At 37.8% G+C, this 17,846-nt stretch overlaps 1 protein-coding gene and 1 non-coding gene across 2 annotated transcripts in view; one reads left to right on the forward strand and one right to left on the reverse strand.

The window, feature by feature from the left end:
• UBE2Q2 (ubiquitin conjugating enzyme E2 Q2) overlaps positions 1-17,846 on the reverse strand; it is an 86,659-nt gene that overhangs the window by 48,353 nt on the left and 20,460 nt on the right. The window contains exons 2-3 of the mRNA XM_058294586.2: positions 15,996-16,097; positions 11,597-11,701 (exon numbers count right to left, since the gene is read on the reverse strand). Coding sequence (XP_058150569.1) covers positions 11,597-11,701; positions 15,996-16,097 — 207 coding nt within the window. The remainder of the gene's footprint in view (positions 1-11,596; positions 11,702-15,995; positions 16,098-17,846) is intronic.
• On the forward strand, positions 14,620-14,697 carry TRNAV-UAC (transfer RNA valine (anticodon UAC)). Its single transcript has one exon. It is a non-coding gene; the product is annotated as a tRNA-Val (tRNA).

The raw sequence follows: 17,846 nt of genomic DNA on the forward strand, positions 1-17,846 counted from the left end.
TACAAACATGGAAATTAAGCAACACGTTTTTTTAAAGATTTATTTTTTTATTTATTTCTCTCCCCTTTCCACACCCCCCCCCCCCCCCCATTGTCTGTTCTCTGTGTTCATTTGCTGTGTGTTCTGTGTCTGCTTGCATTCTTGTCAGCAGCACTGGGAATCTGTGTCTCTTTTTGTTGCGTCATCTTGCTGTGTCAGCTCTCCATGTGTGAAGTGCCACTCCTGGGCAGGTTGCACTTTTTTCGCATGGGGTGGCTCTCCTTGTGGGGCACACTCCTTGTGCTTGGGGCTCCCCTATGTGGGGGACATCCCTGTGAGGCATGGCACTCCTTGTGCACATTACCACTGCACATGGGCCAGCTCACCACACGCATCAGGAGGCCCTGGGTTTGAACCCTGGACCTCCAATGTGGTAGATGGACACTCTATCAGTTGAGCCAAATCCACTTCCCTAAACAACACACTCTTAAACAACCAATAAGCAATGGGTTAAAAAAGAAATTACAGGGAAATGGATGTGACTCAACAAATTGGGCTCCTGTCTACCATATAGGAGGTCCAGGGTACAATGCCCAGGGCATCCTGGTGAGGGCAAGCTGGCCCACACAGTGAGTTGGCCCACGTGGAGTGCCAGCCAACACGGGAATGCCACCCTGCACAGGGGTATCGCCCTGTGTGGGAATGCCGCCCAGCATGGGAAAGCTGCCCCTCACAGGAGTGCTGGCCAACACAGAGAACTGGCACAGCAAGATGACACAACAAGAGGCACAGGACAGAAAATAAGAAGATGTAGCAGAACAGGGAGTTGAGGTGGCACAAGAGAATAATCGCCTCTCTCCCACTCCAGAAGGTCCCAGATCTGTTCCCAGAGCCACCTAATGAGAACACAAGCAGACACAGAAGAACACAGCAAAATGGACACAGAGAGCAGACAATGGGAGGAATGGTGGAGAGGCGTGAGAAATAAATAAAATAAATTGAAAAAAAAATTATAAGGAAAATTAGAAAAAAATAAAAGACAAATGAAACAAAAGCATGCAAAAACCTAGAAGATGCAGCAAAAGGCAGTATTCAATAGGGAAATTACTGGCTATAAATGCCTTATTAAAAGGGAAGAAAAATCTCAAATTAATAACCAACATCTTGAGGAATAAGAAAACAGAGCAAAATAAACCCAAAATAGAAAAACAACTGACAAAGCAATGACAAAGCAAACATAGAGAAGATGGAAATAACTAAAATTAGAAAGGAAAAAGGTGATATCATCACTGACCTTACAAAAATAAAAAAGGTTAACAGAATATTATGAACAATGGTATGCCAAACTACATAATCTAGAATGGAAAAATTCCTAAGAAATACATCAATTACCCAAATTGACTCAAAAAGAAAATAGAAAACATCAAACCTGTAACAAGTACAGAGATTAAATCAATAATTAAAAGACTTTCACCAAGATAGGACAAGATGGCTTCACTGGAGAATATTACCAAATATTTAAAGAATTAATACCAATCCTTTCAAGCTCTTCCCAAGAGTTCAAGAGGAGGGAACAAATCTTAATTCATTCTGTAAAGCTAGCATTACTCTGTCTCAAAAGTCTAGTAAAGATATCACAAGAAAAGAAATTACAGACCAATTTCCCTTAGAAATATAGATGTAAAAACTCTTCTGCAAAATACTACCAAACCAAATCCAACGACATATTCTAAATATTTAGAAGAGTTAAAGAATGAAGTTGTCTTTTTAACTTTTTTGTTTTCCTGCAGTCCCACAGCTGGAAGTTTAATTTCAAAGTAGTCAAAATGGGGGAGAGAGAGGGAAGCAGTGCACAAGGAGAAAGGCTGGCAGCTTGGTCAAGAGAAAGAAAAACAGTTGGTCAATTTTGATCTTCGTTCAATCCCTCCAAACTCCAATGACTCCTGAGCTGAGTGTTCTTTTACCAAGAAGAAACTTTGCATCCATTACATGTAATTTAGACAAATAAAAACCCTTGAGCTGGATGTGGAATGATGGCATTGGATTAGGCAGATGAGGCTCAGCTAATAGAGAGAGCTAAAACCTGCCCAAGGGACTTGCTTTGGGGATCAGCAGACCAGGACAGTGCTTCACAACTCCCAGGAAGGTGAGGGACAGAGGAACGAAGAAACCAAAACAACAAACTGAGTTACTAAACCTACTGGCGACTGGCAAGGGCCCCCCTTCCCCACCCCAGAGATATTCCATGACTGTTAAATCCCTGGCTCATTACAGCTGACTCAGAAGAGAGGAGATTTCTTCCCTGTCAGCTGTTACAAGGGAAAAGGGAGGGCAAGTCAGGGGGCTTTTCTTCAGTGAATTTGGCCAGCAGAGCCCGCTCTGAATCTCAGCTCTGGCCAGTCAAAAATGAAGGAAAACCAGGAGAGAGATAGATCTACATGGAAAGGTGCACCAACAAGGGCCATCTGCTGGCCAGTCTGGAAATTATATAGACAAAAACAGCTTTTAGAGCTCTCTTTATTCCACCCCTGGGAGAAAGTCTGCGCCCCAGTAGTGAGTCCCTGGAACAATTTTGATAACTTAAGCTGGGCAATTTTAAAGACTTAGGATAAGTTGAACCAAATATCAAAGTAGAACTATGAAAAAAATAACAATAGGGAAGACAGAGAAATTGTCTAAATTTACCAACACATCAAATGCCTAGACATCAGTAAAAAATTACAAGTCATATTAGGAAACAGGAAGAGATAACCCAGCCAAAGGAATAATCCAAATAACCTGAAGAGATTCAGGATTTAAGACAATCAATGATAATCACACAACTCTACTAAATCAATTTAAAGAATTGAAAGAAAATATGACTAAAGAGATAAAGGATATTTAGAAGACACTGGGTGACCATAAAGAACAATTTGAGAATCTGCAAAGAAAAGTAACATAATTTATGAGAATGAAGGACATGACGGATGAGATTAAAAATACATTAGAGGCAGGAAGTGGATGTGGCTCAAGAGACTGGGCTTCCATCTACCATATGGGAGGACCCAGGTTCGATCCCTGGGACCTCCTGGTAAAGGCAAGCCAGGACCACGTGAGGAGCAATGCAGCAAGATGATTATGCAACAAAAGAGAGATGCAGAGGAAAGTCAAGTGAGACGCAATAGAAACCAGGAACTGAGGTGGCACAAGCAACAGAGTACCTCTCTCCCACATCAGATGTCCCCAGGATTGAATCCCAGTGAAGCCTAGAGGAGAAAATGAGAAGAGAAGACAAAAAATAGAAACACACAGAGGAACACATAGCAAATGGACACAGACAGCAAAAACAGCAGGGAGGAATTAAAAAAACACATTAGAGGGAAGCAAATATGGCTCAAGCAGTTGGGCACCCACTTACCACATGGGAGGTCTGGGTTCAGTTCCAGGTGCCTCTTTTTTTTTCTCTTTAATTTCTCTCCCTTTGCCCCCCACCTCCCCGGCTGTCTGCTCTCTGTGTCCATTCATTGCGTGTTCTTCTGTGACTGCATCTATCCTTATCAGCGGCACTGGGAATCTGTGTTTCTTTTTGTTGAGTCATCTTGTTGTGTCAGCTCTCCATGTGTGTGGCGCCATTCTTGGGCAGGCTTCACTTTCTTTTGCTCTGGGCAGCTCTCCTTACAGGGTGCACTCCTTGCGAATGGGGCTTCCCTACACAGGGGACACCCCTGTGTGGCACGGCACTTCTTGCACACATCAGCACTGCGCATGGGCCAGCTTCACACAGGTCAAGGAGGCCCAGGGTTTGACCCGCACACCTCCCATGTGGTAGGCGGATACCCTATCCATTGGGCCAAGTCTGCTTCCCCCAGGCGCCTCTTAAAGAAAATGAGCAAGACAACAAACTGATACAACAGGCTGGCGCAGCAAGCTGACACAACAAGATGATGCAATGAGATGACACAACCAGGAAACACAGTAAAAGACACAACAAGCAGGGAGCAGAGGTGGCTTAAACGATTAGGTGCCTCTCTCTCACATGAGAGATCCCAGTTCAGTACCTGGTGCCACCTGAAAAAAAAAGACAAGCAGACATAGAGAGCACGCAATGAACAGACAGAGAGAGCAGACAGCAAGAGCAAACAATGCGGGGTGAGAGAGAAATGAATAAATAAAATAAATCTTTTCAAAAAATGCATTAGAGGCACATAAGACCAGATTTGAATTGCTTAAAGACAGAATTAGTAATTTCAAAGACAAAATACCTGAACTAGAAGACAAGAGAAGAGAATGGAAAAAAATGGAACAGGGTCTCAGGGAACTGAATGACAATGCAAAGCACAAAAATATACATATTATTGGTGTCGCAGAAGGAGAAGAAAATGGAAAAAGGGCAGAAAGAATATTTGAGGAAATAATGACTGAAAACTTCCCTACCCTTATGAAAGAAGTTAAGTATCAATATCCAAGAAGGACAACACACCCAAAAAGAATAACCACAAATAGACCTACCCCAAGACTCCTACTATTCAGAATGACAAATATCAGCGATAAAGGGAAGATTTTGAAAGCAGCAAAAGAAAAGAAAAACATCACATACAAGGGAAACTCGGTAAGATTAAGTGCCAAACTCTCATCAGAAATTATGGAGGAAAGAAGAAAGTAGTATGATGTATTTAAGGCATAGAAAGAGAAAAACTGCCAGCCAAGAATCCTGTATCCGGCAAAGCTGTCCTTCAAAAATGAAGAGGAGGGAACCAGATGTGGCTCAAGCGATTGAGCTCCTACCTACCACACGGAAGTCCTGGGTTTGGTTCCCAGTGCCTCCTAAAGAAGGCAAGCAAGACAGCATGCTGATGTGACAGGCAGATGTGGTGAGATGACACGACAAGATGATGCAACAAGAGACACAGGAGAAAAACATAATGAGAGACACAAAAAAGCAAGGTGCAGAGGTGGCTCAAGTGATTAGGTACCTCACCCCCCCCCATAGTGGAGGTTCCAGGTTCAGTTTCCACTGCCTCCTAAAAAGAAGTCCAGCACACAAAAAACAGACATAGCAAATGCAAACAACAAGGGAATGGGGAGAAATTAATTAATGAATAAATCTTTGGGAAAAAAAATTACAGGGAATTCAAAGTCTTCACAAACAAAAACTGACAGTATATTACCAAAAGACCAGAATTGCAAGAGATACTAAAAGGAGTGAAGCAGCCTGAAAGGAAAAATCAAGAGTGAGAGGCTTGGGGAAGAGTACAGAAATGAAGATTATTAGAAAGGGTAAATTAAAGGGTAAAAAGATAGAAATAATACGATATAACAACAGAAAGCCAAAGGTCAAAATGGATGAAGTAATGCCTTAGCAGTTATAACATTGAATGTTAATGGCTTGAACTCCCCAAACAAACAAACAAAAAAAGATTGATAGAATGGATAAAAAAAATATAAGCCATCTATATATTGTCTACAAGTGACTGACCTCAGATGTAAGGACACAACCAGCTTAAAAGTGAAGGGTTGGAGTAGCAATACTAATATCAGATAAAATAGATTTCAAATGCAAAACTGCTATAAGTGATGAAGAAGTTCATTATTAATAAAAGGGAAAATTCAACAAGAAGAAATAACTATTCTAAATATTTATGCACCTAACCTCAGTGCCCTACACACTGGCAAAGCTGAAGGGAGAAATAGATGCCTCTACAATAAATATTTGGAGACTTCAATATATCACTCTCAGTATTGAATAGAACATCTGGACAGAGGATAAATAGAGAGCTTGAATAATATGATAAATGAACTAAGCCTAACAGACATCTATAGAGCATTGTACCCCAAAACAGTAGGATATACATTCTTTTCAAGTGCTCATGGATCCTTCTCTAAGACAGACCATATGCTGGGTCATAAAACAAGTCTCTTTCCTCTATGAGCTTACTTCCCAGGGCTCCAGCTTAAGCTTCAGCATCAAACTCCAACAGCAAAACTCCAACATCAAAAACCCTCGACTCTGGGAAGCAGATTTGGCCCAATGGATAGGGCGTCTGCCTACCAATGGGAGGTCCACGGTTCAAACCCCGGGCCTCCTTGACCCGTGTGGAGGTGGCCCATGCACAGTGCTGATGTGCGCAAGGAGTGCTGTGCCATGCAGGGGTGTCCCCCGCGTAGGGGAGCCCCAAGCACAAGGAGTGCACCCCGTAAGGAGAGTCGCCCAGCACAAAAGAAAGCACAGCCTGCCCAAGAATGGCACTGCACACACGGAGAGCTGACACAACAAGATGACGCAACAAAAAAGAAACACAGATTCCCAGTGCTGCTGATAAGGATAGGAGTGGTCACAGAAGAACACACAGCGAAAGGACACAGAGAGCAGACAATTGGGGGTGGGGGAAAGGGAAGAGAAATAAATAAATAAATAAATAAATAAATAAATAAATCTTTTAAAAAAACAAACCCTCAATTCTGTTCTTTGCCATGCCTTTTATCTATGAGTCCCCGCCCACCAAGGGGTGGAGACTCAATGCCCTAATCAAAACCCAATCATGCCCAGGTTACATATCAGATTACAAACATAATCCGATGTCTATTTTTGGAATTCATAACCATATCAAACTGCTACAGCCAATAATCAAATTTATTTGGAAGGGTAAGGGGCCCCAAGTAGCCAAAAATGTCCTTTAAAAAAAGAACAAAGTTGGAGGACTCTCACTTCCTGACTTTAAAGCATATTATTAAGCTACAGTGGTAAAAACAGCATGGTACTGGCATAAGGACAGACAGATCGACCAATGGACCCAAACTGAGATACAGAAATTAACCCTCACATCTACATTCAAGGGAGTTTTGACAAGGCTGTTAAGCCCACTCAGCTGGGCCAAAACAGTCTATTCAACAAATGGTGCTGGGAAAACTGGATAGCCAAATCAAAAGAAAGAAAGAAGACCCCTATCTCATATCTTATACAAAAATTAATTCAAAATGGATCAAGAACCTAAATATAAAAAACCACCACCATAAAATTCCAAGAAGAAAATGTAGGAAACATCATCAAGATCTTGTGATAGTTGGTAGTTTCTTAAACCTTACACCCAAAGCAAAACCAACAACAGAAAAATAGCTAAATGGGGCCTCCTCAAAATTCAACACTTTTGCACCTCAAAGGACTTTGTCAAAAGGGTGAAAAGGCAGCCAACTCAATGGGAGAAAATATTTGGAAATCACATATCTGATAAGGGCTTAATATCTGTGATATATAAGGAGATCATATAACTCAATAATAAAAAGACACAGTATCCAACTAAAAATGGGCAAGAGACTTGAAAAGACAACTGTCCAAACAAGAAATACAAATGGCAAAAAAAACACATGAAATAATGTTCAACGTCACTAGTGATTAGGAAATGCAAATCAAAACTACAATGAGGGAAGCCAATATGGCTCAAGCGATTGGGTTCCTGTCTACCATGTGGGAAGCCCAGAGTTCAACTTCCAGGTCCTCCTGGTAAAGGCACACTGGCCAACATGGTGAGCTAGCCCAGAGAGCCAGCCCACGCTGAGAACTGGCCCAAGCGGAGTGCTGGCACAGCAAGATGACGCAACAACAACAACAACAACAAAAAGAGACACACAGGAGAGACAATAAGAGACATAGCAGAACAGGGAACTGAGGTGGCACAAGATATTGAGCACCTCTCCCACTCTGGAAGGTCCCAGGATCAGTTCCCAGTGCCGCCTAAAGAGAAGACAAGCAGACACAGAACACACAGTGAATGGACACAGAGAGCAGACACAAGGGGGGTGAGAAATAAATAAATAAATCTTTTTAAAAAACTACAATGAGGTATCATTTCACACCTATTAGCCTAGTCGCTATTAAAAAGTCAGAAAACTGTAAATGTTGGAGAGGATGTGGAGACATAGGAACCCTTATTAACTACCATTGCTAGGTATATACCCAGAAGAACTGAGAGCAGTGTCACGAATAGACATCTGCACACCAATGTTCATAATAACATTATTCACAATAGCCAAAATTTGGAAAGAACCCAGGTGTCCATCAACTATGAATGGATAAACAAATTGTGGCATATATACATGATGCAGTATTATGAAGTGGTAAGAAAAAATGAATCTGTAAAACATATGACAGCATGGATGAACCCAGAGGTCATTATGTTGAGTGAAGCAAGACACACACAAAGGGACAAATACTGTATGACTGCCCTATTATGAACTAAATATATTATGTGAAATATACATATATTATGTGAAATATGAATATGGGTAGAATTGCCTATATAAGACCATTTTTCTTTGAAGCTGAACAAATGTAAGTTAATACAATCAATGTTAATATCAGACAAAAAGAAGGATACTAAGTGAAGGAGACCAGACACAGAGTCCTACATCTTATATGATCCATTTATATAAAATACAAATATAAATCAATTTATAAAGATGAATTGAGATTAGTGGTTACGTAGGTCTGAGGAAGAAATGCTAAGGGGTGTGGAGTCTTTCCTTTTGGAGTAGTGAAATTGTTCTAAAATTTTTGAGATAATGAATGTACAACATTGTGATTATTCTAAAAGCCACTGAGTATACCCTTTGGATAGCATAGCCAGAACAGTAGCTATGTACAGTGCAGGCAGCATAGAGAGATTGAGGGTGAGGAATTTTCTTGTTTGTTTTCTTGTCTGTTTTTTGGTTATTATTATTATTATTGAAATAATGAAAATACTCTAATAATGACTGAAGTAATGAATGCACAATTATGTGATTATACCAAATACCATTGATTGTACACTTAGGATGAATTGTATGCTTTATTAATATGTATCAATAAAATTGTTTGATTTTTAAAAAAGAAATAGAAATACCAGAAAATTTACCCAAGGTCAAAGATTCAAGATCCCAAATTTCAAAAGGCCCACACTGGGTGCCCAGCACAATGAATGAAAAAAGCCTGCAACTTAAGTACACCATGGTGGTATTTCAGAATATCAAGATTAAAACAAACTCCTAAAAGTGTCTAGAGAGAAAGTCTTGTACAGATTACTAAGATTCAAATGGTATTGGTGACAGCAAGTGCAAACAGTGAGGGGTGATGGGAGAAAAAAGGAAATAAAAATAAATCTTTAAAGAAAAAAACAAATGGTAATTAGACCTTACCACCACCACTGGCTAGAAAACAATTTCGAAGACTGCCATTCAGAGGGAAAATTATTTTCAACTTAGAATTATAAATTCATCCAAGCTATTAAAATATAAGAATATAACAATATCACAATATAAGAGCAGTTAACATTTATTGGGCATTTACTACAAGCCAGGCCTGGTTCTAAATGATTTAAATATACCAACTCATTTAATCCTCAGAACCCACAGAAAATATAGGTACTACTAACGCTATTTTCCCCATTTTACAAATGGAGTGCTAATTCACAGAGTGGTTAGGTAATTAGCCCAACATTACACAGCTAATAAGCAGCAGAACTAAGATTCAAACACACGGAAATTGAGCTCTCTCATGGTTAGGCTAATGTGTCAACTTGGCCATGTAATACTGCCCAGTTGTTTGGTCAAGCAAGCACCAGGCTAACTGTAATTCAAGGGCATTTCATGGACTTTAATCATCAGTGAGTTGATTGTAGATGATATCAGCCACTGATGCAATCACCTGTGGAGACTGCCCTCAGCAATGAGTAAGGTCTCATCCAATCCACTGAAGGCTTTAAAAGGAGAAGTGATTTCAGTATTCATGGAGAGAATTTCCATCTCTATGTCAGATTAGCCAGCTTCTCCTGGGGAATTCATGGAATACCTTCTTCAGAGTTCCTGGCTTGCAGCCTGCCTTGGGGAATTTGGACTTGTGCGTTTCCCTGGTCATGTGAGACAATTTTATAAAATCTTATACTATTACAGACATCTTCTGTCAGTTCTATTTCCCTAGAGAACCCTGACTAATATGGACTCCTAAACCCACTCTTGACCACATTTCTTCAGAAACTAGAACTCAAAAAAGTACTACTCCTTCATGCTTTCTTAGGATTTTACTTGAGAGAAAATGAGAAAAACTAAGCCAAGAAAGAAGACATGAGACTTGGCAACAATAGATATATCCCAGAAGAGCAGACAAGAAGAATCTTAAGATGACATATATACAGTCAGACCGGAGAACAACATGCCAGAATTGGTAAAAAAAAAGAACCAAGGGCTTCAGGGGAAAAAAGGACAGAACTTTTTAAAAACTAAGAATTATTATTATAAGGAAAACACTGCAAATCAAAAAGCTATACAAGAAAGGAAATATAATAGATGACTTTACACTACAAAGTCCTCTAATGATAAATAGTGAGTATTCATATGAATAAAAATAATAGTTTTTAGTTAGTTGGAAGGGGAGGAGAGTAGTTAAATCCTCATCTATTAAAGTCAATAAATTATGCCTCACATGATTTTTCCGTAAACCTACTTCTAATAAAATAAATAAATTATGACTTAATAGGAAAATCCAAAAACAGTATAAACTTTATTTAAAGATGCAAAAATAGTTACCAGAAGAAGAATTAAAAGTGATTCACTTTGAGTAACAAGTTGTACTCAGGTAATTATTTTCTATTTAGCTCTTTTGATACTACTGTACTTAACTATGCATATGTATTGTTTTGGTACAAAAAAAAAAAACAGAAAATTTTAAAAAGCAAGTTGTAAAGCAACTTTGGAAAAATATGCATTTGAGGATGGGATGTATTCAAGAACACTGCAAAGAAGATGGGAGAATGGACCATAGCCTAGCAGACCAGTGGCTTCCAGCATGGGAAATTAAGTATCAGCCTATCCTAAAATAGTACAGGGACTACTACATAGAAGGGAATCTTACCAGCCTCAAGTCCATAAGTTGGGGCAGAGGTTCTCAACCTTGACTCTATATTAAAAATCACCCAGAATATTCTTTAAAAATCTTGTACCCATTCCCTACCCCAAATCAAGTAAATTAGAATCTCTGGAGAACGGAGTCAAAAGTTCCCAGGTGAGTCTATTTTACAATCAATGTTGAAAACCACTGGACTAGGAGAATAAAGGCAATCTTTATATCTTGTATTTTAGATAAAGCTGGAAAGTAGCTGTTTAAGTATTGGTCTTGCTTTATCTTCTCATTCAAATATAAGTAAACATAAGGTCAATAGATAAGAAAAGGTAAAGTATTTAAGAGTTCAAAGAAAAACTATTTTTTAAGCTTGGAGGTGGTGGGCACTTCTGCTTCTTAGAAGAGATAATATATGGGTTTGGCATTAAGAAGTGCAGATGGCATTAAAAAGATAGCATTTCAGGTGAAGGTAATATAATGAGCAAAGGCAAACAACTTAAGAAGCAAGGAACAATAACCAAAAGGGAGGGAACAGAAATTGTTTGCCTACTATAATAAATACCAGCAAATTGTTACCCAAAAAAGGTCATTTTCAGAGCCTAAAACAAAACAAACAGAATAATTCAATAAGAACACAAAAATTAAGATTCTAAGTACTATACATAACTTGTAAATAATTTGCATAATAATAAAAGGAAAAATCCTTCTAGTTTTACTTTTGCTTGAGACAATTTATTTTAGCTCTTGAACACTGGAGAATTTTTACTTTACCTGACCCGTGGGTAGTGGTTGATCTAGCATCTCAACATCCAGGTGCTTAGGAAGGTTATATAATCTGCAGAGTTCACATATCAACCACTTCAATTGCTGACGAAGCTACAAAACACATTTCAGTAAATAAGCATTTTGTTAAAGAGCCCTTAGAAGACATGAATAATGCTTTAACTACTGTATTCAATCCAGTAGGAAAAGAAAAAAGTTTGTTATGGCTCCATTGCAGCCTACAGGTAAAACAGTCTTTTAAAAAACTTTTTAGGGGCTGCTAGTGTAAGAAAGTTACTATGGCTTAGGTGTAATGCTTATAACTAATGCCTAGGCAGAATAATTTCAACAGAAAGTCAGAGGAAGGGGAGCTCCAGACACTGTCTGATTTCCACTTGCTAACTTCTTTTCTTACAAACTTACTATTTCAGACCTGAGTATATTAAAGCATTATTGGGGTTACAAAAAATAGAGACAGTGCTGCAGCAGATGTGTTATAAAGTTATATATTCCATAGTTACAGTTATGTATACATAAAGGCGAGTGTGGTCTGTAGACAAAGCCCTGGAATCTAGATGACTTTGGCTATGGTATCTAACTCCCTAAATCTGAGTCTCACTTGTGAAACAAGGAAAGTAAAATCTCCTCAGAATGGTAAAAATCACATGAAGCTTTCTAATAAAACACATGGCACTTAGTAGGCTTTTACGTGTTTGTCCAAAAAAAAGAAAAGAAAAAAATTTTCAATAGGAAAACTGCAAAAAATAACTCCTTAAATTTCCTTTTTTAAATCCAGAATTTTTATAAGCATATTTTACTTAAAGTAAGGTAAATTAAAACATGTTTTCCACTGTTAAAATTTTTTTTTCAATGTACTAACTTAGCGAATATAATTTAACAAAAAATGGTCAATACTTAGTAGACTTGGACGGGGGCTAGTAAGGCAACTTACTTTTCACTTGGTCAAGAACAGTTTCTTAGGTGTCTCTGACCAAGAAAAGAGATGAAGAGAAAGAAGCAGGTTTATGAAGAACTAAGACAACAGACACAAGATTAATTAGAAGGCGTTAAGCAAAGCAAAGAGCAAGCCTTTCCAAAGTGGACAAAACAGCAAGTAAAAAGGTTGAAAGGTAAATTAGGATCAAGCAAAAATCCCCATGTGGATTTGTTACCCACCCATTAAATTTTGTTGTGCTAAGTACATAATGAAGATGAGTCAAGGTGACCTGGACGCAGCCTGGACACTCCAACCATTGGCACAGGAGGAGTGCTACAGAAAGGTTGCAGTGCAGTAGAGCAACAAGAAAAACAGGCAGGCAGATCTTTCAGGAATCTCAAATTCCAGTGCCATCCCCCCCACCCTACCCCTACCCCCCAAAAAAAAGAAATGTGTTTGAGGGATAGGGGAGAAGAAACTAAGATGATGGGAAAGGATTTAAGAACTATTTAGAAAATAGAGGGACAGGTCTTAGAAACCAACTAGATAGTTGGGAAACAGTGGTGTAAAAGAGAACTCTAAAGTAGTTCCCAGGTTTGGGTGACTGGTTTCATTACTTTATTTTGTCCATTCATGGGAATTACAAATTATGGAGGAGAAACAGGATGGGGGCATAGAGTGTTGGGAGGCAAATGTGTTTAAATTTAAGGTAATCATTTTGAACACCCATGGCACAACCAAGCGAGATTCCAGGAGACAGACATATGGGTTTGAAACTCAGGAGACAAATTTTAGCTGCAGATACAGATTTAGGAATACCTGGAAAACAGGTTGTGATTTAAGTAATGGGAGAAGGATTACTCAGAGAAAGCACAGAATGAAAAAAGAGAAACAGATAGACCAAGGAAGAAGAGCTCAGGAGACCAAGTGATAACCAAGGTAGTAAGAGAGAAAGAGGAGACAGTGGTCTATTAGAAGTCCCCATTAGACTGTCAGTTCTCAGAGGACAGGGACATGCTTTATTTTGTCTTTTATACCCACCACTTACTACAGAGCCTGGCATAGAAGCTAATCAATTAAAAAAAAAAAAAAACTTTTCTGTGTTCTACTGTTAAGTTTTCTTAACAGTATGCTTTTTTATATATAAACCCAACATAAGATACAGATTCTTCTATAACATTGTATACAAAGGGGTCAAAGTATACATTACATTCTATGCCTTGCTTTTCCACTTAGTATATCTTAGAAAGTTGAATGTGCCTTTATGGAAAGATTGCATTATTTTTAACTACAACATAATATTCCATCATAAAACTATGCAAAGTAATTTTTTAACGAGCTCTTTATTGGGAACATTTAGTAATAAATGTTTCTTGAATAGTCAAAAATGTCAAAAAGCTGCAAAGAGGCCAATTTAAGAACTAAAAAAAAGATTTGGCAATTGGGGGAAAATAAAATCTTTTCATCTAACTTTATATTATGAGTAATTTGTGAAGGAATATTTCAGCCATTGAAATATTCCCACTCATTTCTACTATTCCAAAACTGATGATATCATTGGACCTTTAGGAGGCAACAGGAACAGGGCTATTATCTCTCATCCCTTCCCTGTCCTATTGACTCCTTACAGAAGATGTGAACATGTCTATCTAACTTTTTATATTTAGCTTGTATGTTCATGGGTCTCCATACTAACCATAACTCTTAAAATAATGCTCGCCAAACTTGTTTTCCAGTTCTCTGAGAATAGATGTGCTTAAACCATTTATTTTTACAAAAATACCAATACTATCTATAGAATAATCTTCCCTTTCCCTATTGAGTTAAAATACCACCCTTACTACATTCTAAATTCTCATTTGCATGGCTCTGTGACTAAACTTCTACTGCCTTTATTTGTCTGGTCGATTGTCACTGTCTGTTCCATTGTCAGGACACAATATTTTATGTTATTTAGTATGTGGTTGGGCAATTCTCCTCATTACCTTTTTTTCAACTTTATCTTATTTTTTACTATCTACTCTTCCAAAAGAACTTTAGAGTAATTTTGTAAAGTTCCAAAAATAAATCTGTCAGAATTTTTATCAGAATTGCAGGTTCTATGGTATAGTGGTTATCACATCTGCTTTACAAGCAGAGGATCCTGGGTTCAATTCCCAGTGGAGTGGAACCACCAAGCTTCTAGGGGAGCAGATGTGCCTCAAGCAGTTGAGTGCCTGCTTCCCACATGGGAGGTCCCAGGTTTGATTCCCAGTGCCTCCTAAAAACAAAACAAAACAAAAAAGCAAACAAACAAAAGAAAAAACAACTAGGGGGAACCCATGTGGCTCAGTGGTTGAGTGCTGAATTCCCACATACAAGGTCCTAGGTTCAATCCCAGGGCCCAATAATTAAAAAAAAAAAAAAAAAAAAGTACACTATATTTATAAACTGATAGGGAGATAACTGGCCTATTTATATTATGGAAACTGCCCATCCAGAAACATAGTATTTAAGTATTTCATTCCACTCAACAAAATTTTCCTTGATAATAAGTTTATTCCTAGTTACGTAGTATTTTTGTTGTTACTGTCAATGAAATATTTTTCCACTATATTTTCTATCTGATCAGGCTGACAAGAAAGCTAATTTTAGGTAAACAATTATGCCACCTGCAAATAATGACATTTTTTTATAAGGACTTTATTACATCATGGAAAAAAACAATGTTAATGTTAACTTTATAAAGGATATAAAAGTACATAGAATATGACTTCATCTATTTAAACATATGTATTTTACTAGCAAAGGAAGAAAAACACTGGTAGAAAACAGCCATCATAACAATAGCAGTTATATTAGGTAGAGAAATTATGGGAGATTTTTATTATCTTCTTTTGCTTTTATATATTTTACTAGTTTTCTCACACTGGTCACTTATTTACTTTACTATCAAAGAAAATGTTTTTTTTTTAATTTATAAAATGGAAAGTCACATTTATTTATATATTAAACAAAACTTTCTACTTGAATACCTTTGGCTTTTCCTGCAGACTTAAGGCTCTTGACAGAAAAACAATTCTCTAACACTAGCAGCAATGTCATTCCATCATCATTTTCCCTCCCACCTACCTCTTTGTCCCTTTTTCTACCTCCCACCCTGGATACAGAAAATGCCTGCTTATTTTAATGGTTAGAATCAGTAGAAAGAGATGACCTAATTCCTGATTTACATTAAGGTAACACCTGGAAAAGAGAAAGTGCAAGAGTGTGTGCACAAGAAGCCAGGTACTAAAATAAATTCTAAAAAATAAATAAAATAAAATAAATTCTAAAATTTGAGGGACTAAAAATAAACCTGATTTCTAGCCCCTCTAGGATTATCAGATAATCATTCATTACGGTTTTATATATATTACCTCTTAACACATAGATTCCACATATATAATGTTCATGAAGGAAAAATGAGAATAGCTTGGCTTATTTTCTCACCGAATTGCTGTTTTTAGTATCTTCTAGGCGTTCCAGCACTGACGTCAGATTTGGATCATCAGAATCCACAAACCATATTGGTGAAGACGATGGATAAGATTCCTATTATAGAGACACCCATGTTAAACACAATTACATACAGACTAATCCAAATATACAGTCAAACTACACTACTAAATAGGAAGATAGACATGGATTTAAGTAAAATGTATCAGACACATTAAAATCCATGTAGGGAGACCAAATGTTTTTTTCATTTAAAAAATTTATTGAAGTGTGTCACTAATACATAAACATACATAAGTTGAAAACTTACAAAGCAAACATGCATAACATACAGGGATCCCATACATCAACCCACCACCAACACATTGCATTGTTGTGAGACATTTGCTACAAATTATGAAAGAATATTATCAAAATCTTACTACTACCATACCCTTACATTTGGTGTATTTTTCCCCGAACTCACCCTATTATTTTTTAAAAATATATTCTTATTACAGAAGTTGTGAACTTACAAAACAATCTCACTCATGTTCAAAATTACCATACAACACTCCTCCATCAACACATTACACTATGGTGGAACATTTGTTATAGATTATGAGATAATATCATCAGACTATTACCACTAACCATGGTCCATAACATACATTTGGCACACTTTTTGATACTCCCTTATTATCAACACAGTACGTCTTTGGCATAGATGCAGGAATATTACATTATTACTGTTAACTACAGTCCATAGGTCACTCCAGTTGTATTTTTCCCATGCTTCTCCACATTCCCACCACCTGCAATAGTGATGTACATCCACTCTAGCTCACAGAAGGACACTCTTGCATCTGTACCATCAACCACAATTCTCATCCACCTCTGGGTTTACTGTGTTACTCAGTCCCTAGATTATTCTCAAGCTTTCTTTCAATTGACATTTACATCCCCAGACTACCATTTCCAGCCACACTCCCATTTATAAACCGGCTGTTACTCACTATAATATGTTACCATCAACTCTATACATTTTCACACTTTTACAGTAAATTACTTAAAACTTCTACATACATTACACATCAGTAGTCCATCTCAGCCCTTCTCTTATTTCCTTTAAGAATCTAGCATTTATTACTAGGTCTTGAAGATGCTTTCCTACATTTTATTCTAGAAGCTTTGTGGTTCGTGCTTTTGTATTTAGGTCTTTGACCATTTTCCCCGTTTTTTAACAAATCAATTTTATTGATACATATTAGTAAAGCATAAATCCATCAGCAGTGTACAATCAATGGTATGTAATACAATCACATAGTTGTGCATTCATTACTCCCATCATTCTTATAGCATCTTCATTATTCCAGCAATAATAACATCTTTGATCCATTTTGAGTTAATTTTTGTATAAAGTATGAGATAGGGGTCCTCTTTCTTTTGGCTATGTATTTCCAGTTCTCCCAGCACCATTTGTTGGACTGTTCTGCCTGAGCTTGGTGGGTATTACTGGATTGTCAAAAATCACTTGACCATTGGTCTATGTGTCTGTTTTTATGCCAGTACTATGCTGGGTTTTTTTTTTTTAATAATGTGAGGTGTTTTTTTTAATTTCCTCCCCTCCCCCTTGCTGCTTGCACTCGCTGTCTGCTCTCTGTGTCCATTTGCTGCGTGTTCTTCTGGTCTACCTGCTTCTCATGTTCTCTTTAGCAGGCGCCAGGAACCAACCTGGGACCTTCCAACATGGGGGAGAGGCACTCAATTACTTGAGCCACCTCAGCTCCCTGGTTTGTTGTGTCTCTCACTGTCTTCCCTCTATGTCTCTTCTTTTTGCACCCTCAGGAACATCACTAACTGTTT

The sequence above is a fragment of the Dasypus novemcinctus genome, chromosome 3 (genome assembly GCF_030445035.2).
Source record: "Dasypus novemcinctus isolate mDasNov1 chromosome 3, mDasNov1.1.hap2, whole genome shotgun sequence".
In the NCBI taxonomy this organism is placed as follows: domain Eukaryota; kingdom Metazoa; phylum Chordata; class Mammalia; order Cingulata; family Dasypodidae; genus Dasypus; species Dasypus novemcinctus.